The following is a 27,190-nucleotide window of genomic DNA, read 5'->3' on the forward strand; positions in this document are numbered from 1 at the left end:
GGGGAGGTGTCTTAAGAGAAAGCCAATGGCATCTGGGCTGGGGCACCGTCTATGCTATAAAACACAGCTCCCAGTGAGGTTCAGTATATGTGTGCACCACCATGTGTTTGACCCTTTTCTTAGTGTAGCCTGTGTTTGATACAGACATCTCAATGTGTCAATATGCCTTGACTGTGTGAGATCTGTAAGTGCAAAACTTGGACTCTTTGGATTTGAAGTGTGTTTTCTTTGTAACTCTGTGGAATAACTGGGACTGAAGCCATGGAGGTAGGACAAACAGTGGGTTTAAAACATGATGTGCAAAGTGCAGTGTAATGTGACAGTCAAAAAAGGATGATAATGACTCTCGTGCAGCTGATTGGATGATTTTTTTGAGCACATTTCTTGAACTTTCAGGTGGGTGTGAGGAGGTATTGGCAAGAATTGTTGGTTCTCCTGCATTTGACAGGTGAGTGTGACATGCTTTGGCTTCTTGTAATGTCACAAAGACTTAAAAAGTACTTTATCCCATTTTTTTCTTGTACAAGATCTCCTCTTATCTGTCTTCTGCTCTTACTTGTATATGTTGCATGTATCCAGCTTGTGTGGCAGGTATAACAGGGAGATGCAGTCTGTTTGGAAGACACCACATTCACACGTTTGATGGAGTTTTATACGAGTTCCCTGGAGACTGCAGCTACCTGCTGGCTGGGGACTGCAACAGTCGCTCCTTCACACTGCTGGGTGAGTCACACTCAGTTCAATAAAGAAAAAAAATCTGGAATGAATTAAAATGGCTAGTTTAACAAACAGTATATATATTCAGCATTCTTGTACTGTTTTATATACCAACATTTAAAACTGCTTACTGTTTTCCCTTTGATTCTAAGAGGATTTAAAGCTACTTATTGTTATTTCAGACATTTTTTTTCAGTCAAATTTTTTAGGAGTGTTGTATGAAGGGTAAAATAATCCACAGGTGATTTTGTCGGGGGCAAAAGAACTGGAGTCACTCTGTTCCTGGGGGACGTATTTGAGCTACACCTCTCTGTAGATGGACAGCTTTCACAAGGAGAAAAAAGGTAGGTTAATGTCCACGTTAATGTCATCCTCAGGGCTGAACACGACACACTCACTTTGATTTTAAATTGCACTATAGCAAAGTTTTTGCATTTTTTTAAACTGTATTTTATTATTTTTATTAGCTTGCTCTTTTTAATTTTAGCTTATCTTTTTCTAACTATTTCCTATGTTTATGTGTTGTTGTCGTTGCTAGGGTCTGAGAGAGAAACGTAATATCAAATCCTCTGTATTTCTGATACATAATGGAGTTTTTGACGATAAAGAAGACTTAGAACTTTGAACTTTTGGCACAAAAGACTCATTCAATTATATTCTCTGAGAATTTTAATGTGTGTCTCTCCTCTTTTTATAGACTGTCTCTGCCCTATGCCTCTCACGCTGTGTTTGTGGGCTCAGAGCTTGGCTATTATAAACTCTGGAGTGAGGAGTTTGGCTTCACTGTGACCATTGATAATGCTGCCAACATTGCCTTGACACTGACCAAACACCATGCAAACCACACCTGTGGCCTTTGTGGCAACTTCAACTCTGTCCCAGCTGATGAATACACAGCTCAAGAGGGTAAATCATGTGTTTGAAACTGCGAGCTAAGTTTCTTAAGTGAAAGTTTGAGAACAGAGAAGAAATTATTATTACAGGAAATGAGGAAATGATTTGAGTGACCTGCACACAGCAACAGGAAGAGTAGCTACCAAGTGCAGGAAAAGATAAAGAGGTCAAAGAAAGCAAGAGGAACAGCAGTGGTGGGATGAGATTAAGGAAAAATCTTTCAAGTTATATGTGTGTTTACTTCTGTGTATGTGTGTTTTTAGGATTCCAAACCGAGGACAGTTATGATTTTGCAAATTCCTGGGCGGTGAAGGGGGCTGGTCAGACATGCAGACGTGTCTCAAATCCCAGCCACTCCTGTAACAACACAAAGGGGACATCAGCGGTGAGAGGACAATTAACACCCATGTATAAAGTCTGAGGCATTTCGTACATATATTATGCCTGTTTATGAGGATGTCATTTCATTTTGAATTCTGGTTAAAAAAACATTCAAATTATGATACAAGTTGCATCTGTAGAGCGTATGATGTGTTAGCATGTCATTCAAAGTGATCATTGTTACCACACAAAAAAATGCTTTTAGCTGTGACCCACTTGCACATATGAACAAAACAGCTCTGTTTCTAACAGCACACAATATCTAGTTTTGGCTATTGTAACATTACTTCCTGTCTGAAGTCTTTCAAATGATAGTCAAGTCAAGTCAAATTTATTGATTAACCACATTTAAAAACACAGCAGAAGCTGACCAAAGTAATGTACAATACATGCAAGAAGAGACAAACAGAGAACAAGGAAAGCACATCATTGGGGGTTGAAACCTAGAGGACTCAAATGCTAAAATATAAAAGTGCGTTTTGAGGCGAGTCTTAAAAGATGATATGCTGTATATTACATCTAAAGGTAGCAAATTGTGATAAATATTGAATACTCTTGCTTGAGAGAAAAACGGAAAATCTGTTGTTGCTGGTCGTAACCTAAATCTCCCGTCCCATTGTCACGTCATTGCTATATCTTCAGCTGAGGTGTACAGTGAATGGTCCCCAAAAATTGTCATTATTATGAGAAACATCTGATCTCATGATTTTGAATATGCAAGTCAGATTTGTTTTCTTTCTCCTCTAATTTTCAATGAACTAAGAGAAATGTTGTTTTCAAACTTATTTTCTGATATCCTGGATCATGTGTACACTGCAGGCAATGTGGGTGGATAGATCATGAAGAATCCAGCCAGTTTTAGCGAGAACATTTTGCACTGCAAAAACACCCACATGTGAGAAAAGAGTAAAAACTGCATGTTGGTGTGAAACCATGTAATTCCATCTGCATTTCCCTTGTTTACTTTTAGTCTGATATGTATTCAGTGTCTCTCTCAACTGTATTTGTTGGAGAAAATATGTGCTGTATCAGTGTGTAGCAGCCTCGTGTATTTGTCTTGTATAATTTCCACAGCTTATTCCTCTTTGTTGGGCCAATTTGTTTCATGGACATCAATCATCAAAATCCTATTTGCTGCATGATGACAGAAGTGGCTTTTATTGCTGTAGGAAGATATTTGTCTCATCTTAAAACCTGCCCACTAAATGTAATATTAAGAGCACAAAATTCCCAATTTAAATGAGCTGGTATGAGAAGAACTCAAATTCTATCACACTTACACAACTGGAGCCTATTTTGAAATGTTCTTTTTTTCTTCTCTGTTATAAAACCTTTAACTAGTCAAATACACAACATAAGAATGTTTTACCTTTGTCTTGATTAATGTCTATTCTCCTTTATTTCTCCACATCATTCACTTGAACCTATTTTTTTTTACATGTGTACCCGTCTCTGTGTAGATTCTGTCCAGCTGCAGCGTGTTGCAGACATCAAGTGTGTTTCTGCACTGTTCCCACCTGGTCTCACCTGAGGCGTTCCTGTTGCTGTGTCAGGAGGAGGCGTGTCACTGTGACAAGAGCGAGACTGAAGACTGTTACTGTCCGATCCTGCTGGAGTACGCTCGTACATGCCACGCACATGGGATACTTCTTCATGGCTGGCAACAGGAGGGCCAGTGCTGTAAGTTGGTCGTACAGTAAGGAGGTAGTGTTGAGTCTTTTTGTGCAAAGTCTCTCTCTGCCCTCTTTTTCCTTAATGGTGTCTCATATATATCATATCTGTAGGAAATCCCTTTTTAATGGTGTCCCCTGTTATTGTGATTAAAGGTGTTCAAGCACAGGTTAATTTCGCATTAGCATGGCCATACATTTCCTGTTAAAACCACGTATAGCCCTGTATCTATTCTCCAGTCAGTGAGGCCTCAATTTGACCCCTACTCATGATGATTTTTCCTCTGAATGCAATTATTTAAATTCAATACAGCTTTTAATGACTAACATAATGGTGCTCTAATGACTAACATAATGGTACCAAATATTTTAATTGAATAAATCCTAATTAGTGTAGCATTTAGCATTCATATGATATGGAACATGTTAGACATAGCTCTCACAGACACCACAGTAGCTCAACATAAACGTTATTATAAGCAAGACTTAATCAATGTAAATGTTTGTGTATTCAGTCCCCAAATGTCCCATTGGGATGCAGTACAGTGAATGCACCAAGTCCTGCTCTACAACCTGCCACAGTCTCAACATACAGGAAGTCTGCAAAGAAGAGTGTGTGGATGGCTGTACATGCCCTGGTAAGTTTCCACTCAACATAGCACCCTCTTTCAATTTCTTTATCTCTGTTGTTACGAGTGGTGGTGACAAAACAGGGTGTGTTTGTGTTTCAGCTGGTAAAGTGTTGGACGGTAATCGTTGCGTGGAGGTATCTCAGTGTTCCTGTGTGCACATGGGACGACATTTCCCTCCAGGATCCAGTATCTCTCAGGACTGCAACACCTGGTGAGTGAGTAAGATGTACGCAGAAACATACAGTATGTGAATACAAACATCCTTGTTAAGTGGTCTTTTTTTTGCAGTGTGTGCCGTCACGGCTCCTGGGAATGCACCAATGAAGGCTGCCCTGGTGAGAGAGCTGCACACTAGTGAACAATACACATTCTCCTTGTAAAAGAGATCCTGAATTTATCTTCCTTGTTGTAATATTTTTTGCTGTCCATGTGTAGGTGAGTGCTTGGTGGTGGGCCAGTCACACTTCAAAACCTTCGACAACAAGTTTTTCACCTTCACCGGTCACTGTCAGTATCTGCTTGCAGAAGACTGCACTGACAGCCATTTTTCTGTCATCATCGAGAACATACAGGTAATGAAGGTTCTTTTTTCTTACATGCATAACTTTTTGTCACTCTCCTGCCACTAGCTGCTTTTTACCTACACTATCTTGGCTTCCAAATGTCGTTGTGTGTTAGTGTGCAGATGATCAGGATGCTGTGTGCACACGCTCAGTTACGCTGAGCCTGCCCCTTCTGGAGAACATGACAGTGAAGCTGAAGCACGGAGGAGTTGTATCTGTCAACAGCATGGATATCCAGACTCCAATGAATCATGGTATGTCAGTTTGACGGAGCAGCAGATAGGATTTTTATTTCATTATCTTCCTGAGAAAGATCTACTGAACACTGTACTGTGCTGATAATGAGGCCTGAAGTATATCAGAAAAAGCTCTGGAAATAGTGACGAAAAAGGAACAGTTTGCTCTGATACATATAAATTAACATCTACATAAAAGCATAAAATACAAATCAATGTATGATGATATATTGGTCAAACTGATTGAACACTTTTGCAATCAATCCACTTATGTCAACTCCTAGAAAGACTGTTTTTTTGTTGTTTTTATCCCAACCACATTGTATTAAATTTTGCTGAAACATTACAGGTCATCTCCATATCCAGAGATCTGTTCAGTCTACTGTACGTGTGAAGTTTGGAGATGACCTTCGTCTGGACTGGGATGGGCGTGGCCGCGTGCTTTTGAAGGTAGAATAAACATTTTTGATGTTTTTGTAAAAAAAGATTTCCCAAAGCAAGTGTTCTGACTTCTATCCTCCTCATCCTCAGCTGGGATCACAGTGGGCAGGGCGCACTTGTGGTCTCTGCGGAAACTACAATGGTAACCAAGGTGATGATTTCTTGTCTGGGTCTGGTCTGGTTGAGGCAGAACCTCAAGCTTTCGGCCAGTCATGGAGGATAAACGGAGACTGTGAAACTGCGCAGAAGCATGAGAGAGACCCATGTGCTATTAACCCCAAAAGAGGTATGCACATAAAATAGAAACATAAATCAGCACAAGAATGACCAAAAGGTAACCACTTATCCTCATTTGTCTTACAGTGCGTTTTGCAGAAGAGGCATGTTCAGTGATGATGTCAGAGGTTTTTAGTGCCTGCCACTTTCTGGTGAACCCGGGACCGTTCCAGCGGTTCTGTCGTTATGATGTGTGTGCATGCTCGGACGAAGAGTCATGCCTCTGCTCTGCTTTGTCCGCCTATGCAGCTGCCTGCGCTGCTAAAGGAGTACTGCTAAACTGGAGGTCTCCCTCGCTCTGTGGTAACTCTTACACTGAACTATTACTAATTTGATTACTGATCATTCATATGCACATACACAAGGAAGCATTTCAGTCTGTTTTTAGTTAGTCAGAAACACCGCAGAGTGAACACAGAAGCTAACAGTAGACTTAGTAAGCCAAAACTTCAAGTCGATTAAAATCTGGATTTCATCACCCCACAAAAATCTCTCTATATCTATCAATCTATGTGTAGGGCTGCAAAGGGGTGGAAAATTTCCAGAAAGTTTCTGGTAAATTTCCATGAGAAGTTAAGCTGGGGAATTTTGGAAATATCGCAAATTGGAAACTTTCCGTGGGAATTAATGGTAATTGATGGGAATCTATGGGAATTGAGGGTAATTTAATGGAAAGGTATCATATCCAAGCATAAATATGTTTAGTTATAAGCAGACATCCATCCAAAATAATACAATTAAAACAGATTTAGTTGTAAGTAGAACTTGCAACTTGAATTAAATATTACGCATTTCTCCGACCCAACCCATTCAAAAATGAACAAAAATGCAATCCCAAAAAAGTCCCATTCAAAATGTTAAATGAAAAGAGCCCCTCTTCCTCCAAAAAAGTCCCATTCAACATACAAATAAAAAAGCATCTTCCCTCAAGCTTCTCAAGCCTAGCCTCTGTATTTTTGCTAAAGCCATTCAGGCAATGAGCTCTTCCTGGGTCTCACCAATGTCCTCCATGTCCTCTTCCTCAACATCCAACTCCAACTCTTCCTCTTCAGTGTCACTGTCCAGCCTTGTTGAGGATGGCTCTGCATAGATATTCATATCATAGATATGTACTTGCATGGAATCTGGTTGTTTTAGCCATGATTATGCTAAAATAGATTTTCCCCAACTATATTTAAGCTCTCTATTAAGAGCCAACCTTCAATTTAGTAAATTCCTGGTTTATTCCCATTTATTCCCATAAATTCCCATTAATTCCCATGGAAAGTTTCCAACTTTGAAAATTCCCGGAATTTTGCAACCCTATCTATCTGATTGTATCCTCCAGAGAACACTAGCTATCTTTACAAACATTCAAATATGTCAAAACTGTATGTCAAACACACACATTTGAAAAGTAACAGCTGAAAAAGTCAGATAAGAATCGATCACTTAACCCTCCCCTGATGCAATTTCTTCAGAGCTTGAGTGTACCGGAGGCCAGGTATATGAAGCCTGTGGGAGTGTGTGTGACCGGACATGCCGTTCCCTGTCTGGGGCTGAGGCCGACTGTGAGGGGGAGAGGGTGTGTGAAGAGGGCTGCTTTTGTCCTGCTGGACAGTACCTGAGCGATACTGGAGAGTGTGTGACCGCAGAGCTCTGCACCTGCCTGCATGATGGACAACTTTACCAGCCTAATGATGTCTACGCCGATCACAACAGCATCTGGTCAGGGACTGTGCATAATCTGGAACCATGCTGTTATTATACATTGAATACAGAACAGTTCATACACATGCAATTTTTGTTTATAATCTTTACAATGCTTGTTGTATGTGCAGCTACTGTGAGAATGGCTCAATGCGCTGTAGCTCCCCTGAAGCGAGTACTTTACTGTCTGACCTCTTCTATGATGATGACCTGGCCCCATCCAGAGGTACAGTTTTTACACTTTAACTGGATCTTTGTTTATGTTTATATTTTTTGTGTCTTATATGATATGCTGGAAGTATGGTATCTTTCATCTGAAGCATTTGCATTCAAAATGAGACTTTGCTGCCCTGGTTTGGTGCCCTGCACTTAAGGCGTTTTTCAACCGCAGGATCTTTACCCCGGAACTAGGGACTTTACCCCTGAACTTAGTGCGTTTCGACCAGAGGAACCCAGGTCTTAATTTAGTTCAGGGGTAGCTAATCTCCCCCCTGAAAAGCCCCCGCTTTGGGGGTAGTACTTTTCAAAGGTCCTGGGACTTTCAGTTGAACGTAACAGTGTTTGTGGAGTTTACACAGTTGTTAAAACACAGAGGGAGTTCCTGGGAATGCATACTAGTTTAGTATCTAACCGGGACTTCAGCCCTTGGTCGAACGCAGACAACAACGGGGGCACAGGAACCTTTTAGTTCCAGGGAAAGTAGTTCTGGGGGCTAAAAGACCCCAGAACTCTTGGTCGAAATGCACCTTTAGCCAGTGCAGTATGCCTGCAGTCTGATTACCCCTAAAAAAGTCCTGTTAGATATGCTTTTCAGTATAAATTGAACTCATTAGTCTTTTTCTGCTTTTTAAAAGAGTAACATTTCAGATAACTAGTTCTCATATCGGTGTTTGTTATGTGTTTGCAGAGCGCCGGTCAGCTAAGTGTCCTCCTCCACTGGACCGATCAGAGTGTAATGCAGGAGAAAAAGGCCTTGAGTGTGCCAGGACATGCCAGAACATGGATCTGCCCTGCGTCAGCCTCGGCTGTATCCCAGGCTGCCTCTGCCCACCCGGCACAGTTCGTTCCGCTATCTTTCCCCTGTGTTTTTGTGCTTTCTACATGACACACTAAAACTTTTCAAATGAACAGGATGATTGATCGCAAATTGATTTCAGGTACATCATCGCAGAGACTGCATTGCACTGGAGAAGTGTCCCTGTTACCATAACAACAGGCCATATGCATCAGGACAGTCCATCTCTGTGGACTGCAACACATGGTAACGTGATCGTTCCAGTGTACGTGTTCATGAAGGGGAAAAGCATCGTTGTGCATTCTTCACAGGCTTTTTTTGCTCTTTGTAAACAGTGTATGCAAGAACAGGAAGTGGCGCTGCACAGAAAAGGCGTGCGATGGTGTGTGCCGCACAGTGGGGGAGGGGCATTACATCAGTTTTGATGGCCTCAAATATTCCTTCCCTGGCCTCTGCCAGTATGTTCTGGTCCAGGTAAGAGACTTATCCTAGAGCTCACATGCCAGATTATACATCACAGTTATGTAAAGACAGGAAACTGCATTCATATTGTTTTGTTTCTTGTTTTTCCCCTTGTTCTTTTTTCTTCTACTTTTAATATCAATTGCGTTCAAGGATATGTGTAACGGAGAGGAGGGTTCATTCAGGGTGCTGGTGGAAAATGAAGCCTGTGGAATCATTGGACATCGCTGTGCAAAAGCAGTCAGAGTCTACTACATGGGAGGGTTGATTGTAATGGAAGAAGGAAAGGTATTCACACTCAGAAATTCACACTTAGTCTATGTCCAACACCTGGCTTTAAAGATCTACAAACATGCAACCAGAGAGAATCATCAACCTGAAGAACATTTAATACAAAGATATCCTCCAAGTATTCACACGATTAACAAATAAAACAATCAATACCTTTAAAGCTGCCTGTTTCAATAACACTATGTAATATATTTGACAATATTAGACTTTTACTTAGATTCATCTTCACACTCCACTTTGCACTGAAGGGAATGTGTGCCTTCCTCATGGTTTCTATCTAATGTTTACATATTAGAATATTTGTATACAAATTAAAGAAGTGTTGACATGTTTGTTGAATATTGCTTATAACTTTAAATTCTGCAATAGGAAAGCATAATGTCTTTCCATAATGTTAAGACAGAAACCATCGGACACTTTGAACAGCAGGTTCCTCAGTAAAAGTCCATTCTCAACTGTAGCTCATGTTCTACTCTACTCAGAAAGTCTCAGACTCAGTCTTTTTACCAAGAAAACAGACTGGACTTTTTATGAGTATCCTGTATTAATCCCTGGTTGCCATCTTCTCACAGGTGAAGATGAAGAAGCCGGTGCTACTTGGCTCCCAGGTGGAGATTGTGCGGTCTGGTCAATTTTACACCTTGCTGCTGGGGAAACACATTTCCCTAAGCTGGGACAGAGGGACTCACCTCCTGGTTCACATCTCAGCTGCGTACAGGGTACTTATCTATCTTTCTTAGGGTTGCAAAGAGGTGGAAAATTTACGGTAAATTCCAGAAAGTTTCCGATAAATTTCCATGGGAAGTTAAGCTGGGGAATTTTGGAAATATTCCAAATTTGAAATTTTCCATGGGACTTATGGGAATTTATGGGAATTACCTGGGAATGAGGGTAATTTAATGGAAAAGTATCATATCCAAGCATAAGTATTTGTTTTGTTATAAGCAGACATCCATCCAAAGTAGAAATCATCTGTGCATGTGATGGAGGAATGCACAGTGTATGTAGGGGGCGTGGTCTCAATAGCCCTGCAGTAAGCAGTGTGCTATGTGCATGTGATTGAGGAATAGCATAGATATACAACTGTACTTGCATGAAATCTGGTTGTTTTAGTCAGGATTATGCTAAAAAATATTTTCCCAAACAATATTTAAGTTGCCTATTAAGAGCCAACCTTCAATTTGGTAAATTCCTGGTTTATTTCTGTTTATTCCAATAAATTCCCGTTAATTCCCATGGAAGGTTTCCAACTTTGAAAATTTCCGGAATTTTGCAGCCTAATCCTTCGAACCCTACTATGACTTGTTGGACTTTGTTTGTTTACATTAGATACTGATTGTTGAACATGTCTTGTTTTTGTTGTGTGTAGGGGCGAGTGTGTGGTCTGTGTGGTAATTTTGATGGGAATGTGAACAACGACTTGATGAGCAGCAACAACCAGCTGGAGGTGGACTCCTCACACTTTGGGAACTCCTGGAAGGTTGTTCCCAGCTGTGCAGATGTAACACAGGTGAATAGAAAGCTGATATTGGACACCTTCTTATGCCAATAAATGCAGTTTATTAGGCAAAATATTTTTAATGTAATAATCTTTCTGCAGGTAACTTGTGACCTGTTTCATCCTACAGGCTTGAATATAATAGTATTGTACTAAACTGTAAAACACTACCGTTGTTGAGAAAGTGTTTAAGTCAAAACAAACATTTGGAGTGTGGTTGATATGGTTAAAAATATAAAAACATTTATGTTTTTAATTAGTTTTGTATTTTTAGTTGAGGAAAAGATACTCTACCATCCATTAAAAAAGAGAAAAACTAAGTAGGCCTATGTCTCTTGTTTAGATACCTGCTCCGTGTGGTGACAACATTGTCAAGCTGGTAACAGTGGAGCAGTCCTGTCGTGTGATCAACGGGCCTCTATTCAGAGAATGCAACAGACAGGTGAAAGCATTTACTGACCCACCAGACATCCCATGACTGCTCATCCATTGCAATACTCCTGTGTTCCCTTAAACCTGCTCCTGTGTGCCTCTAGGTGGATGCAGAGCCATATGTAGAGATGTGTGTAGAGGCTGCATGCTCTTGCCCATCAGTGGGCGACTGTGCATGCTTCTGTGATGTCATCGCAGCTTATGCTCAGGCATGTTCAGAGAAGGGTGTATCTATGAGCTGGAGGTCCAATGATCTTTGTCGTGAGTACACTGATAAATCTATTGAGGTTATTTTCTGGCTGAAATCAACTTTGTTTTCTCTTGATGGTGGGAAAATAGGCAATGGTTGTTTTACCAAGTTAATGTTTTTAACAGTATCTTCTAAACTTTCAAAACTAAGCACAGAGCAAAAACAATGTAATATTGTTTCTATGCTATCTTTTAAGGTTTAAGTTCTAGCATTGTGTTGTTGTTTTTCAGCCCGATTAGGACCCTGTTGTCTTTACCCTGTTATAAGATGTGATATAAAGATTACATTTATTCTAAATAAAGACTAGTGTAGTCAGGATTGATCAAACCCAGGCTGAAATGTCTTATAATAAAACAGTCCACTCTTTATTTTCTCCCTTAGCCGTTAGCTGTGATGAGCTGAACCCTAGGACAACAGCTGTTGGGGAGGAGTTGTGCCAGTGGAGATATAATACTTGTGGCCCAGCCTGTCCGATCACTTGCCAGCACCCGGATCCCCTCCACTGTTCCCTCACATGTGTGGAAGGATGCCACGCCTATTGTCCTCCAGGTACCAAAAGTACTCACTGCACATACAACATTTAAAACCAAAAATAACTCACACCATGTCTATAAATAGTCGACTTACAATATTATAATTCAAATGGCTAATGCGTATATACATAACACCTGTAAAATTAAACAAGTACAATAATAACATTTCAGACATATGTATAAAATGTATTGAATCTAAAGGAACATTAGTACACTGTATGCAGGAATGCAGGAAAATAAAAATATTTTGGGAAGAGGTTAAAAAATTTAATTGAGATTATTATTATTATTATTATTATTATTATTATTATTATTATTATTATTATTTTTTTTTTTATTATTATTATTATTATTTATTTATTTTTTTTTTCTTTCATTTTTGTTTAGTTGTTACTGTCTTGTTTGTCCATTTGTTAAACCTTGAGATACAGCCATACAGCTGTGAAAGTGGAAAAAGATTCATGATAAAGCTGTATTTTTGTGGTTATAAACTTTAAATAAAAACACTATGGCAAAAAAAACAACTAAAATAACTAAGGCACGGTCGGTCTTGTACAAACATACATACATACAGTGAAGTTGACGTTAATTTAAGCCATATTTTTGTAGGCCAACTCCTGGATGAGGTGGCCATGCGCTGTGTAGATCCCTCTCAATGTCAGGTTTGTATTCATGAGGGTCAGAGAATCTCCCATGGAAACAAGGTCATCCTGAACCATGACGACCCTGAGCACTGCAAGATATGGTAATGCTGCAACATAACACCAAGTCACAAGTCTGGGTAATCTGGACTCATAATTAAAGCTGTAATGTGGTTCTTTCTTTACACATTTCAAGATGCTTCTTTTTTTCCTCATTTAAAGTCACTGTGACAACAACAGCCTGAGCTGTGAAGTTTGTACCTCTTCCACCTTGTTCACCACACCCACACCAACTCCTGCCTATCAAACCTTCACTACTCTGCCCTTCACTACGTTGATGCCAGAGGGTACATGTGACCGCGCCATGGATCTGGCATTCTTGCTGGATGGTTCAGAAGCCCTGAGTGAAGCTGATTTTCAGGCAACCAAAGACTTCATTTTGGGAATTATTGAGCGCTTCCGTATGGGCTCAGCTCACACTCGAGCTACGGTGCTGCTTTATCACTCTGGAGTCAAAACATATAGTCTGCAGGTAAAAAAGATTTTACTCATTCAAATATCAAACTGCTCTTGCATAAATATGCAGCTCTGCACTGAGCATCTGTGGGATGAAACAAATATAGCTCCAACTTAATCTGTTTTGCTGACTCATAGAACTTATTGTCATGTCATAATTCCCTCCTTTTCTCTCTCTCTCATTTATGCCTACAGGTTCAGAAGTGGCTGTTTAAGAAGGCTGTGCATGAGCTGCATTACACAGGAGGAGACGCAGCCTTCCTGGATGAGGCTGTCAAGTATCTCGTCTACAACATCTATGACAAGAGCAAGCGTGAGCATGCTGGCCGAATCGCCATCATCTTGACTGCCAGTGCAAACCCTCGCCATGTCCGTTCCATCGTCAGATTGCTCCGCAGGGAGACCATCACCACTCTAACAGTAGCACTGGGTCCTGGGGTAAACATGGGGCAGATCAATGAAATCACAAAGGTCAACCCAGAAAACAGGGCGTATGTGCTCGGCAGCACAGGTGAGCTGCCTGATCGCCTGTTAGAGGTGACAGATTATCTCTGCACATTAGGGTTGGAGCCTGAGGGATTGAAACCCCCAACACCAAAAACTACTCCAGGTAGAGCTCACCAAGTAACCACTATCGCAACTTCAGCCCCTCGTCTTGAGCCCAACCCCACAGAGCAACTCCCCAACACCCCTACATCCACTGCACCCTCTAGCCAGTCACCCATCACCACATCATCCCCGTCTCCAGCCACTGATGTTACATTCATCGTGGAGGGCTCTGATTCAGTCGGCGAGGGCAACTTTAACAAGTCACTCGTCTTCCTGGAGAAAGTTATCACACAGTTGGCTGAGGAGAAGGAGTCAGTACGTATCACAGTGATCCAGTACTCGGTGACTGTCACTGTGGAGATCAGAAGATGGGAGCTGAGGCAGCAGAGGACCTTGTTACTGCAAAGGCTAAGGGAGATTCGTTGGAGAGGTGGAAAGAAGACAAACACAGGCACAGCTGTCACTACAACAGTTCAAGAAATTGCTACTGTCCGGCCTTCACGCGGCCCTACACCGCCTCAACTGGTCTTCCTAGTGACAGAAAATCCCCCCACCGACACTGTGACACGTCCACCTTCGACAAACACCCACACACATGTATACCCCATTGGCGTCGGACAGAAAGTACGTGAGATTGACTTGTTACCATTCAGCTCCCCTCAACGCCCGATGATGGTTGATGACTACAGTCGTCTGACAACGCTGGTCCACCGTGTAGTAAACATAACACAGACCACAATCAGGCCACGCTTTCCTACACTGCCGCCATTGGTCCTTCCAACACATGCCAGCCTGCCGCCTTCAGGTACAGTAAACACACCTATTCCAGTCACTTAGTCTGTGAAAAATCTTTGTCTTGTGTTTATTTGTGAGTGTGTCTTTTCACAGTGCCGTGCAAGAAACCTGTGGATGTGCTGTTCCTGTTGAAGGCTGGAAAACAATTGGAGGACATGAAGACAATTGTCAGAGCTTTTATCAACAATGCTGATCTAGGTGGGTGGTTTCAAGCCCCTTATTTGATGTGTGCCTGTTTCACTTACTATATATTATTGTTTGTGCTACCTGTGTTTAATTTGATATTTCCAAGTTTTCATGAAATTCAAGGGGCAGATGGGCAAATGGGAAAAAATTACTTCTTGTTACCTGGTGATATACATTTTTTTAATCATATATTTTGAGTTAATTAAGATGGGGCAATTTTTTTAATTTATTTTATTTTGTATTATTATTTTTTTTAATTTTTTTTCAGCATACATACATTTTATCAGCTTGAAGGAGATCTGTGCATAACAGCCATGCTTTAACACCTGTCACTTAAGGCTATCAGATGCTCTCAGATCAGATGTTTACATTCAAGAGGGACATGCTGCAAACTCAGGTGTTGAGGAACAACAGACAGAAGTTAAAGCTAACATGCATTCTTTTATATTTGGTCATTATTGCACTTTATATTGTTATTGCAGTGTTGAACAATGTAAATGTACACTGCATTTCTGTAAGATGGGGCAAATTTTAATAGGGATGAGCACGTTTGGGCGACAATTAAATGCCGTCCCCCAGTCTGCGACAGTCAGTACCAGAACTACTAGTCCATTACACTAATCTTTCATTTTGTTATCATTGTGGGCCTGTAATGCTGGCCACTTGTTGTGTCTATGCTGTAGCACAACCACCTGCCAGCTGCCAGGGCTGTAGCTCCGGTGCACGGCTACTGTCATAATGCTGAAATGCTCTACTACCTGGATGTAAACACACACAGCTAACAGAACTGAAACCACTTTGGCTTTTGATTTAAGAAATATTAAAGGTCTAGGAAATTCTGGGAACATCCTTTATGACCTTTTAACAGTTTTAACAGTAAGAATGCTCGTTTACTTGTGAGGGATAATGTCATTTGATCACCCGATGTTTTCTAACCATTTAAATGTACAGAAGTAAATCCGGAAGGAAGACAGCTTACATGAGAAATTTCAATTAAGGTTAAAATGCAACTTCAAAAGTCTGCAGCTGAGAACATAGGGATTTAAAAGAAATACATATCACTTTCAGATACATTCATAAATTAATAATTATCTGCATATCTCTGTAGTGATTAACCTACTTGCATATTTGTGCAGGGCTGAATTCTACTTTGGTGAGTGTGGTTCAGTATGGAGACACAAACACAGCAGAGTTCACCTGGAAGGCAGACCACAGCCAATCCCGTCTCCTGAAGCTGGTGGACAGCATACCGAGCAGGACTACCACAGCTGCCCCTGCACTAGGTAATGAACGGATAAACTAATGCTTGAAGAGACTTTAAAGCAGGCACACAATCACAGCTGCGTTTGTCTGCAGGCTCCGCGCTCCAATTCGCTGTGCAGACCGCAATCTCACCAGTCAGCGGTGGACGAGTCGGCGTAGCTAAGGCTGTGGTGATGCTGGTGACTGACAAATCAGCTGATGCCGTTCAAGAAGCAGTTAATGAGGCACTGGCAGCAGGTCAGGAGTTTGCAGCTGACAAATCAATTTGCAATTCAGTTGTTTCTGCCCTCTATCTCCCCCATGCATACTGACATACAAGCGTGACTTCCTTCAGGTGTGTCAGTGTTCCCCATTGGGGTGGGACCAGACTATGACAGGGATGAACTTACTTTGCTTGGACACCATGGCAACCAAGACAACACTCTGCATTTGAGCAGCATGGATCAGTTAATGATGTTGCTGACTTTGGACCGAGGTTACATGGAGAGAATCTGCAGAGGTGCGTACAGCACATAAAAACACATAGCTTAGATTTTCTCCATGTAGAAATAATAAATTCAAGCAAAAAAAGTGTATCTTTTTATATTTTATATATTTGATACAAGAAATGTTATAAGGATTATATTTATTGATAGTAATATTGTGGGTTATTTGCATTGGTTTTCAGCTGGGCCACCAGGACAGTGTGTTGATGATAATGGAAATGAAAGAAAGGTGCGTAGTAAGGTTGAAGATATGAAACAGCAGTGCTCCTTTCTTTCATCACACAGTGTCTTCAATTGATTTGTTGAATGTCTTTGTTCAGCCGGGTGAGTCATGGCTACTAGAGGATGGCTGCCACTCTCTTCTGTGCCACCCAAGTGGAGCTGTGACTGTCCAGAACCACAAAGTCAGCTGTGACAGACTGGAGCCCCCGGCCTGCAGAAACAACATGCCACCTGTCAAAGTGCGAGAGACCTGTGGCTGCCACTGGGAATGCCCTTGTACGTACATCCAAAGGATCAAATAGCCCCTGACGTCTCTAGCACCACATTTTAACATGCATGCATGCTATTTGCCACTCTAACAATGAGGCTCGCATTCCAGGTTATTTATACTTACTGTTCATGGATCACATGACTCTGAACTCCAGTGTGCTTGTGTTTATTGACAGGCATGTGCATGGGTAGTTCCACCAATCACGTGGTGAGGTTTGACAGCTTGGCTCTCAGGCTCGATGGGGAGGGATTGTGCTCATACACTCTTCTCAGTGTCAGCAGAGGCATCAATGAAGGGTCAGAGGTCAAACTCCACACTGGACCTTGTCAGGACTCAGCGAATTACAATCAGGTCTGCATGAAAGCTATGGAGGTGACTCACGGTCCGCATACACTGCTGCTGAAGGATGATATGACGGTACGCTGATGTTCCCTACACTGGGATTGATCCATATGTGTTATAGCTATATATAAGAATTTATTCAGTAACTATGCGTGTGTGTTTGTGTTTGAGTAGGCAGTGATTGATCGAGAAGAGCTTGCACTGCCTTGGCGGTACGCTGGCCTGGAGCTGGTGCGATATGGAGGAGTGATGCTGCAGCTGAAATCAGACTACGGCTATGTTCTAACTTTCACTCCACAGAGCAATGAGTTTACCATCACATTACTCAGTTCTACCACCACCAGCCAGACTGCAGGCCTCTGCGGTAACTGAAACACAGACATTTTAATTCAAATCTAAATTGAGTTAACAATGTTTGGTCAGTCTTCTGCACTGTTATCTCTTTGTATTTTCCTACCAGGTGCCTGTGAGGAAGAGAAATTTAACACACTGTCTTTACGTAATGGAAACTCCACCACTGACCAGCAGGCCTTTATCTCGGACTGGACTGTGGCTGCAGACGGTGGCATGTGTTTGCCGAAGCGGAGGGCGGTGTGTGTGTCTGGAGCACCCATGGGATGTCAGGCCCTGCGGTCTGAAGTGTTTGAACCGTGCCACGATCATATTCCTGTCCAGGTGTTCCTCGCCAAGTGTGAGGAGCAGGCATGTGAGGAGTCAGATGTGTGTGAGCTCATTTCTGCTTACGCACGCCTCTGTCGACAGAGAGGTGCGTGTGTGAACTGGAGGAGCCCCCACCTCTGCCGTAAGTCTGTTTTCATGTGTTTTCATATTCCAAATTGAAGCTATCACTGCTCACGCTCATTCTGAGGCCAAACTTTGATACGGATCTGTGTGTTACAGCGCTACAGTGTCCCGGCTCCATGGAGTATATGGCATGTCGGACAGGATGTGTGGATGACTGTGGTAGCATACAGGCGTTGCCAGGCGACTGGTCTGTTGCCAGGGGTAACGAGTCATCTTGCATGGACACACCTACTGAGGGCTGTTTCTGTACTGAAGGCAAGGTTTTGCATCATGGACAGTGTGTATCACCAGAGGCTTGTAGGGAGTGTGTCAACCATAAAGGAGCCAGGTATCAGGTGAGGCACATTCAAACTGACTGGAGATGTGAAGTAATCAAAGATCCAAACCAACTTTCTAAATACAAACAAAAACACCTCTAAAATATGATGGGACAAGTACTGAAGTGCAATGTGATCGCCCTCTAGTGTTGATCCATAATATAAATATATACTGTGTTAAAATGATCTTTTTGTTGTGTTTGCACAGTATATGCAGAGCTGGGTGCCAGAGGAGAATCCATGTTTGATCTGCATGTGTTTAGACCAACAACATATTAACTGCACTGCCCGGCCGTGCAGTGATGACAAAGGCAAGAACCCTCCTGATTATGCTGATTTGTATTGTGGATTTAAGTATTACATTTTAATGATGCATCATCTAATTATCTGTCCGTCTGTCTGACTGTCCGTCCGTCCGTCCGTCCATCCGTCCGTCCGTCCGTCTGTCTGTCTGTCTGTCTGTCTCTCAATTGAATTCAATTGAATTCAATTTGCTTTATTGGCATGAACAAAGACATGTTGTTGCCAAAGCACATACGATTTATACACATACATTACATATATAATCATTACATATATATTCATTACATATTTTATATGCATTAAAATGATGGTGTCACCTATACAGCATATCTTAATGCCCTCACTTGATGCGGTATGCTCATAAAACCTTCACCTAAAATCAGATATCATGCAATGGTGCGTCCCTCAGGCTTTGACAGGCCGACAGATATTTAGCAGCCAGAGGAGCTGCTGACCCTTCCCCCAGGAGAACTAACAGTTTCTCTTCTGGGGTTAATGTTGGGAAGTTTGGTACCATTTTAGTAATTTCCCTGTAGTGGGAATCTCTTAGTAAAGAGAACTTGCTACAGTGGAGGAGGAAGTGCATCCTGTCTCTATGTCCCCTGTAGAGCAGTGAGCACATATACGCTCCTCTCTGGGCAGCCATGTCTGTCTGTGTCTCCCTGTCTCTACAAACTAGCTGGTGGTCACTCAGCCTGTATTTGGTCAGGATACGTCTTTGTTTTGTATCTCTGACACTGTACAGATATTCAGATCATTTCTAATCACAGTTTAGGTGATTCTGTCTCTCTCTCTTTCGTTTGTGTAGCTCCGGTGTGTGGGCCCTGTGAGATTCTGCAAGAGAAGAGGGAGTCTAAGTGCTGCCCAGAATATGAATGTGGTGGGTAAAAAACAACTGATATAGCATTTCTAGAATCAATGTCACAGTAGTCTTATCCAATAAGATGAGGATGAAGAGATCTGAAGTGTTCAACATAAGCTGTGCTTATAAAACTATGTCTAATTTGCATATTGTATAAGAAGATTAGTTTCAAGCACTAAAATAAATGCCTCAAACATCAGAACCCCAATTAAATGAAATTAAACCCAGTGTTGATTTGTGTTATAGACTCATATTTAAAAGAAATAACTCTCTATGTAAAGAACATATCATTAAATTGTTTTCAGCCTTGCTTTTATCAGGCGTATACTTCACAGTGTAATTGTCTCACCCCAACCTCAAAGAGCCTGTCTCGCTCTGTGACTTTTCAGCGTGTGATCTGGTGAACTGCGACCTGCCTGAAGTGCCCCGCTGTGAGGATGGTCAGACTTTGGTCTTGAAAAACCCTGGGGAATGTCAGCCTGTACACGACTGTGGTATGACATTTACACAGTCTCTGTGATGTTTCAGTTCTGGGACACACACACAGACTCAACACATACAAAGTCAAGCTTACAACCACATGATCTCTTCTTCATCTTTTTGCCTTTCCAGTCTGCAAAAAAGAGGAGTGTGTTCCTGAGACTCCCCCACCTTGCAGCGCCCACCGCCTTCTGTCAGTGAAAAAGACAAAGTGCTGTGATGTGTTTGAATGCGCATGCAATTGCAAAAACTCCACTCACACCTGCACTGCTGGGTATATTACTTCTTCTTCTACCAACGACTGTGGCTGCACAGAAACCAGCTGTCTACCAGATGAGGTTTGTGTGTGTTTTTTTAAAGTAACTTTTAATGCAACAGTTTCCACTTTTTGCTGTTACAGTTTCTACAGTTACTGTAAAAAAGTTTCTTTTTGGGCTGAAGAAGGTTATAAATATATTATTTTGTTCTCTTAATGCTCATTTTGTGTACATGGAAGAATGGGGTGCCGTTTGTAAAGTTGTGCACACTGAAAATAACAGCAACATTTCTCCACATTTAGCTCCAAAACGTCATAACAAAGAAGTGAATCTTTGAAAGTCTTTTTATTTTTTATCACATATAGAGAATTATTTGTGATCTTCTTCACATTTAATTCTGTTGTGAAAGATATATTAAGTTAAAATCATTGTTAAATCCAAATGCTAAATATAAATCTAACTGTTAAATATAAATCTAAATCTTCAACGATAAATCTAAATGTAAAATCTAAATCTAAATGTTAAATATAAATCTAAATGTTAAATATAAATCTAAATATTAAATATAAACCTAAATATAAATATAAATGTTAAATATAAATCTAAATGTTAAAAATAAATATAATATAAATATTAAATATAACTGTTAAATACAAATGTTAAATGTTAAATATAAATGTTAAATGGTGCACTGCCGCATATCAGCTAAATATTTAGGATCGCGGAGCAACATTTAACATCTATATTTAACATTTAGATTTATATTTAACATTTAGATTTATTGTTGAACATTTAGATTTATATTTAACATTTAGATTTATATTTAGCATTTGGATTTAACAATTGTTTTATCTTAATATATTTTTCACAACAAAATTAAGTGTGAAGAAGATTACAAATATTCCTCTATATGTTATAAAAAAACTGACTTTTAAAAATTCACTCTACATTTTTATGATGTTTTGGAGCTAAATGGGGAGAAATGTTGCTGTTATTTTCAGTGTGCACAACTTTACAAACGGCGCCCCTTATGGAAACATCATAAACTTAATTCATTAAGTATTGTATACTGGTAAATATGACACTGATGATATTAAAGCTATGGGATATGGACTGTATCAAAAAGAAGCATATTAGATCAAACTTTGCTTTTAGCTGTCTAAACAATGCAGTTTTGTATTATTGTCTGCTTCTCTAGGTGTGTGTGGTTGATGGCATTGTTCATACAGTTGGGAGTGAATGGGACTCAGGGTGTGAGAAGTGCAGCTGCACTCAGCTGAAGGACAAGGACACATCACTGCACATCACTCAGTGTACCCCACCTGTGTGTGATCGCACATGTCGACCGGTGAGACACACGCACAAACACACCAAATATACAGATTTGAATTACGCTTATACAAACATTACTTACCGTGTCTTTTTCCATACACAGGGCTCCTCATACACTCTGTCAAAAGGTGAATGTTGTGGGAAGTGTACACCAACCAGATGTGTGGAGTCAGAGGGAGAAATGAGGGGAGACACACTGAGGGGGCAAAAACTCAGAGAAGTATGTGTGAAGAGAAATTATGCATACCTGAAAATAGTGTCTACAAGCAGATCTAAGTAACAGTTCTGTTCACTTGGTGTTTCTACACTGCGTGCACAATCATTAGGTAAGTTGCATTTTTGTGAATATTTTAAAAACTATATCAACAGTCGTTTTCAAATTTGTCAAGCAGTCAAATAGTGAGCCATACAAGGTACAGCTCACAGTGTCAGCAGAGAAGTCATCAGAAACCTCACTAAATCAGTTTATCAGTGACCTCTGACCCTCCCTGAGAGAAAAGGAGGTTATGTTGGACATTTGAGAAACACTTTAGATTTGAAATGTTTTAAAGACTTTAACAGTTTTATTTTGTACACAAATGTAAAGAAAACAGTTGTTTTTGTTGAAGTTTGCAAACAGTTGTAGTAAATATTATTATTTTCAATCAATAGAACGTTTAAAATGGTGCCTAGTTTTAAATGTTTACAAGTTATATGCTCTTATCACCAACTTGCATAATATTTTGGCAGGCTCATTTCTGCAGATTCTGCATTTATTTAAAAATACAGCCGAAAAGCATAATTTCTCTTCACAAAGTTGAAGAAATATATTCACAATCTGACTTCTTGACAAATTTGAAAAACGACTGTTAACATCGTTTTTAAAATATTCACAAAAATGCAACTTACCTAATAATTGTACACGCAGTGTATATACAGCCAGTATTCCTCAAACCATATTATGATGCCATCTTTGTGTCTGTGTGCAGGTGGGAGAGGTTTGGCAGTCTCCACAACATAAATGTGTGTTACATCAGTGCTTGAAAGTGAAAGAGGAGGTTTTCATTTCTGAAAAAAATGTCAGCTGCCCTGTTATGGACACCCCTTCCTGCCCCTTGGGAACAGAATTACGTTGCCACACTCAAGATTGCTGCCCCAGCTGCTACTGCGGTAAATACAATGACAGTGACACATACATCAAATACACAAAGAAGAGTAGAAGAGTAGCATTATGAGTTAGGGGAGTGCTCCTTTAAATGACTGAATCTTCAAAATTTAACTGTATTAACTTCCTCACTATTCATATCTTATAGAACAGGGGTTCCCAAACTTTTCAGCCCGTGACCCCCAAAATATAGATGCCAAAGTTCACTAACCCTAAACTTAGAAGTCATCTGGCAAAATGAAAGGCAGAAAACTCATTACATTTTCTATTTTCAAGGTTTTATTTCGAGTTTAGCTACTATTTTTGACAATATTTTTTACTATAATGGGTAAAATTGAATATTTTTAGATAACTACATTTCTTTTTTGCATTTTTTCAATATTTCTTTGTTCACCACAAGTTAACAAATTATATATATGTAATACAAAACCAACAAAGAGAAGAAAAAATAAATAAATACCAAAAAATACAAACAATAATGATGATAAAGTAATAATCATAATTAAAAGTACAAACAAAAAGGAAGATAAACATAAGAAAGCAAGCTATATAAATATAATAAATAATAGTAATACATATTTTTTAGGTAACTTTTAAAAAATAAACATTCCAGGGGTTGGTGGCCTAGTGGTCTAACCGCCCCACGTACAGAGGCTACAGCACTCGTCGCAGGGGTCGCTGGTTTGATTCCTGGCCGGTCGACCATCTCCTGCATGTCCTTCCCCCGCTCTCTACTCCCCACATTTCCTGTTTCTCTTCAGCTGTCCTATAAAATAAAGGCAAAAAGGCCAAAAAATATATAAATTTAGAAAAAAAACATTCTGGAAGACATCTCACTACCCCCCATTTGTGTCTCGCCACCCCCCAGGGGGTCCCGACCCACACTTTGGGAACGCCTTTTATAGAACATAAACTGTTGATGTACTAAACTGCAGTTACAGTATCTGTCCAGCAGGTGGCTCTGTCATATTGTCAATAGCATGTTATCCCCAGAATGCCTTTGGGTTTGTATACTATTTACTTAGTGGCAATAAAATAATGTGTGCTTGTCTCTCTGCAGCTCCTATGAATGCCTGTGTCCTCAACAACACTGTGATAGGAGTAAGTCAGGCAGAAAAGCAAGTGCCCCTTGCTCTTTCATATAGAACACTTAAACTGTGCTTTAAGTGCTCCATCTTGATCTGTGTATGTTTTTACAGGCAGGAGAGCGTCTGATGGTGGATTTGTGTACACATTGCGAGTGTACAGTGGAGGACGGTGTTGTAAAAAAATACAAACTGTCCTGCAGGAGAATCAGCTGTCCCACGTGCCCCATGGTAACCACCATCTGTTCATGATATTCTGTTGCCGTGTAATCTGTCATCAGCATCATCATCATCATCATCATCATCATCAACATGACTAACAAAAAATTCAAACCTCCATAATTTACATCCAATACTCTCTAAAACACTGAGTGCATTTCCTTCCTGCTCATTATTAAACTGAGGCCACATCATTTTCTGCTATCCTCTTTTTTCACAGAGGTAAGTAGTGAATTATTTATTTCCTCAAAGGGTCCCAGGGAATTAAATGTCTTTGTAGTCTTCCTCATTTCTCACACATTCCAACATCCCAATGTTTATAGGGATACACTATGGAGAAAGAGGAGGATTCTTGTTGTGGTCGATGTGTTGCCACAGCATGCTTTATGCAAAGGCCAGATGGAGAGCTGTTCAGTGTGAAGGTAGGTGACTGCAGTAAGGACAATGCCTTGCTCATGAACACTAATTCAAATTGCTCATACAGACACACACAGCATACATACTCTGCTGCTCTGTACTGTTTTATGCAGCAGTCTGCAAAGCTCGGCTATATTTTGCTTCCTAAACTACTAAAGTATGCTACATATAGCTGTCATAGAACATGTCATGCTACAGTATGATTTGTCATGCAACAGTTACGTGATACTATACTAAAGGGGCGATTCTAGGATCGGATGTTTAGGGGTGCTGAGCCGTGCAAGATAAATTTCACTGTTTTGTACATTTTAATGCAATTTCATTCCCACATTTGTAAAAGAACAGTATAAAACGTTTTGGGAAAGTCTGTGACTAAACCATCAAATCTGATAAAGGTTATTTAAATGCTGAGCCACAGCAAAAGAGAAATGGATTGGAATCATAAAAGAAACATATGGTAACCCTAATTTCTGGGGAAAGACAACTCTTTTTGATATAGCATCTCCTCAACATATACATAAACAGTATGTATGTTTCTGGAGTAAACCAGCCCTCTATAGTGAGTAACAAAAATACCAAAAATTGACATTGGAGTTAGTTTTTGGACTTTCATTTGAAATGCAATGCACAACATGTAAAACACTGAGGAGCTGCTGTTTTTTTGTTGTTAAAATTATATTTTTCAACCAAGTACTGTTTTGAAACTTTTGTAGCTTGTTAAAAAAGGACATACAGTAAAGCAAAATAAAAAATCTCACAAATTTTAGGGGTGCTGGGATTCAATTTAGATGTGCTTCTGCACCCCAAAATCGGCTAGAAATGCCTGTGCTATACTACTTGACACTGTACTTGACAATTTAAGTTAATATGTATTACTTTGCTATAATTGAGTACACTGTACTATACTTTACCAATTTATAATGTGAAAGCCAATATGTGAAATATTTCTCTCATATACAAATATAAACTTTATCATACAACCTTGCTAAGCTTTACTATTTACACTATGTGATACAGTTCTGTACTGTGATATAACACTGTGCTAAGTTGAATAAAACTACTATTTAACTACTATACCGTCTATTTCATACTTTACTTATTCCAGTGCCACCAACAAGACGAGACATAACTTTATTACAAACTAATATTTTTTCATTATTTGCATAATAGAAAAAATTACATACTGAAATTTGTTACAGCAGCTAAAAAACATGAATATAAGTGTGCCTCTCTTTCCTCAGGTGAACACCACTACTGAGGATGGATGTAACCAGTATACCTGTGGTGTTAACAGTAAAGGCGCTCTGGTTCTGCAGACCAGAGTGACCACATGCCCTCCTTTTGACCACCAAGCTTGCCTGGACCAAGGGGTGCGACTGTGACTTTGTCCATCTATCAGTACTGTCACACCTGTGTCTCTGTATCTGCCCATTTCCTAAAGCTCTCTGTCCTGCTTGTTTCCAGGGGAAAGTCAGCCGGATCGGAACAACCTGCTGTGAGCTGTGTAAGTAATGATATGCCTTCCACAGGACTGGTCATCTGTTTGAAAGAGTTTGACCTTCTGGATTTAATACGAATTTGTGCATGTGTGAAGGTACGGAGCCAGAGTGTCGGAGGACAGTGGGAATGTTAAAAACCATCAAAGTGGATGATTGCCAATCAGAGAATCAAATAGAATTGCACTACTGTGAGGTAAGAGACTTCAATCCCACACACAGACACACATATTCAAGGATGATTAATACGTAATTCCATTTAGGATTAGCCTACAAACTTCAATGAAATCACAATACTGTCTCTCACTTTTACACCCCTGTGTGTTCTCATATGGTGCCGTCCATCTGTCTGTCTGTCAGGGCAAATGTCGCAGTAAGTCCATGTACTCCCTGGAGAGATCTACCGTCGAGCAAGAGTGTGTGTGTTGTGCTGCCGTGGAGACAGAGCCTCTCAGTGTTCCCATACTTTGTGCCAATGGCACCAGAAGCAGCCACACTGTCCTGTCTGTCACAGCATGCAACTGTCTCTCTAAACACTGCACCTGAAGAGAGACAGAGAGCCGGAGAGAGAGAGAGAGAGATGGGCAGAGACAGAGAGAGTGAAAGAGTCTAAAAATGCAGATTGTATGTGTGCATACAAGTAACATGTACCCGAATAAGACATAATTGCACTATAATAAAAAATAAATCATATCTATAAGCACATCTTTGTATCTTTATTTTGTTGAAATGTCTATATGCATAAAATTGCCTGAATTTTAAAATTCACATTTAATGTTGGAGAAATACTTACAAAAATCTGGTCAAATTAGAAAATAGGCAATTGAATTCTCCTTTATTTTCTTGTAATCTGTCCAGTTTCTCTTTTTTATTTTTAAATTTCACTTTGCAAAGAAAGAAAAACATTTTTACTTCATCTTATTTAAGTGACAGTGTACATGCAGGCGTTTAACCTGTTCATTATATTAGATTATCTATTAGCTATATTATATTGTCGTGTCTGGGTTGTAGTTTTGCACTATTTATACTTTCTAGTCATCTAAGATTCCTCCCTGCAGTGGGTTATTTAGATCTACTTTCAAACCTTGTCAACTGTAAGCTCCATCCTCTCCCCCCCGGGTTTACAAACACAAACATACACACACACCACTTGCATCGGCAATATGCAGACACACCGTATTTCCGTCCCATATGAAACAGTGAGGGAATTAGCTGTTCTGTGCG

General features: G+C 40.3%; 1 protein-coding gene across 1 annotated transcript; it reads left to right on the forward strand.

Moving 5' to 3' along the window:
* The first annotated feature begins 82 nt into the window (after positions 1 to 82).
* vwf (von Willebrand factor) lies at positions 83 to 26,671 on the forward strand. Its single transcript, XM_034686395.1, has 53 exons — positions 83 to 267; positions 397 to 448; positions 580 to 723; positions 959 to 1,061; positions 1,415 to 1,623; positions 1,875 to 1,996; positions 3,453 to 3,672; positions 4,178 to 4,300; positions 4,394 to 4,505; positions 4,583 to 4,629; positions 4,730 to 4,866; positions 4,973 to 5,111; positions 5,443 to 5,543; positions 5,625 to 5,820; positions 5,898 to 6,113; positions 7,271 to 7,517; positions 7,631 to 7,725; positions 8,407 to 8,558; positions 8,657 to 8,760; positions 8,850 to 8,988; positions 9,130 to 9,264; positions 9,840 to 9,986; positions 10,637 to 10,777; positions 11,109 to 11,207; positions 11,302 to 11,458; positions 11,829 to 11,996; positions 12,590 to 12,725; positions 12,844 to 13,153; positions 13,333 to 14,491; positions 14,575 to 14,679; positions 15,804 to 15,950; positions 16,024 to 16,167; positions 16,265 to 16,429; positions 16,598 to 16,644; positions 16,736 to 16,913; positions 17,084 to 17,325; positions 17,425 to 17,614; positions 17,711 to 18,052; positions 18,151 to 18,389; positions 18,580 to 18,682; positions 19,483 to 19,554; positions 19,926 to 20,030; positions 20,149 to 20,354; positions 21,472 to 21,621; positions 21,709 to 21,825; positions 22,574 to 22,754; positions 23,810 to 23,850; positions 23,949 to 24,065; positions 24,377 to 24,475; positions 25,712 to 25,840; positions 25,935 to 25,974; positions 26,065 to 26,162; positions 26,327 to 26,671. The coding sequence occupies exons 1-53, from the start codon at positions 262 to 264 to the stop codon at positions 26,510 to 26,512; spliced, it is 8,559 nt and encodes a 2,852-aa protein (XP_034542286.1). The 5' UTR covers positions 83 to 261; the 3' UTR covers positions 26,513 to 26,671.
* The last annotated feature ends 519 nt before the right edge of the window (positions 26,672 to 27,190 follow it).

Source organism: Notolabrus celidotus, chromosome 6, assembly GCF_009762535.1.
Source record: "Notolabrus celidotus isolate fNotCel1 chromosome 6, fNotCel1.pri, whole genome shotgun sequence".
Classification (NCBI taxonomy): Eukaryota; Metazoa; Chordata; class Actinopteri; order Labriformes; family Labridae; genus Notolabrus; species Notolabrus celidotus.

What these genes read in the sequence shown, in the direction of transcription:
- vwf (XM_034686395.1), top strand. An exon ending in ACACAAAGGGGACATCAGCG is followed by an intron (nt 1,997 to 3,452) that starts GTGAGAGGACAA and finishes GTCTCTGTGTAG; the next exon opens with ATTCTGTCCAGCTGCAGCGT. An exon ending in CATGGAGAGAATCTGCAGAG is followed by an intron (nt 16,430 to 16,597) that starts GTGCGTACAGCA and finishes ATTGGTTTTCAG; the next exon opens with CTGGGCCACCAGGACAGTGT.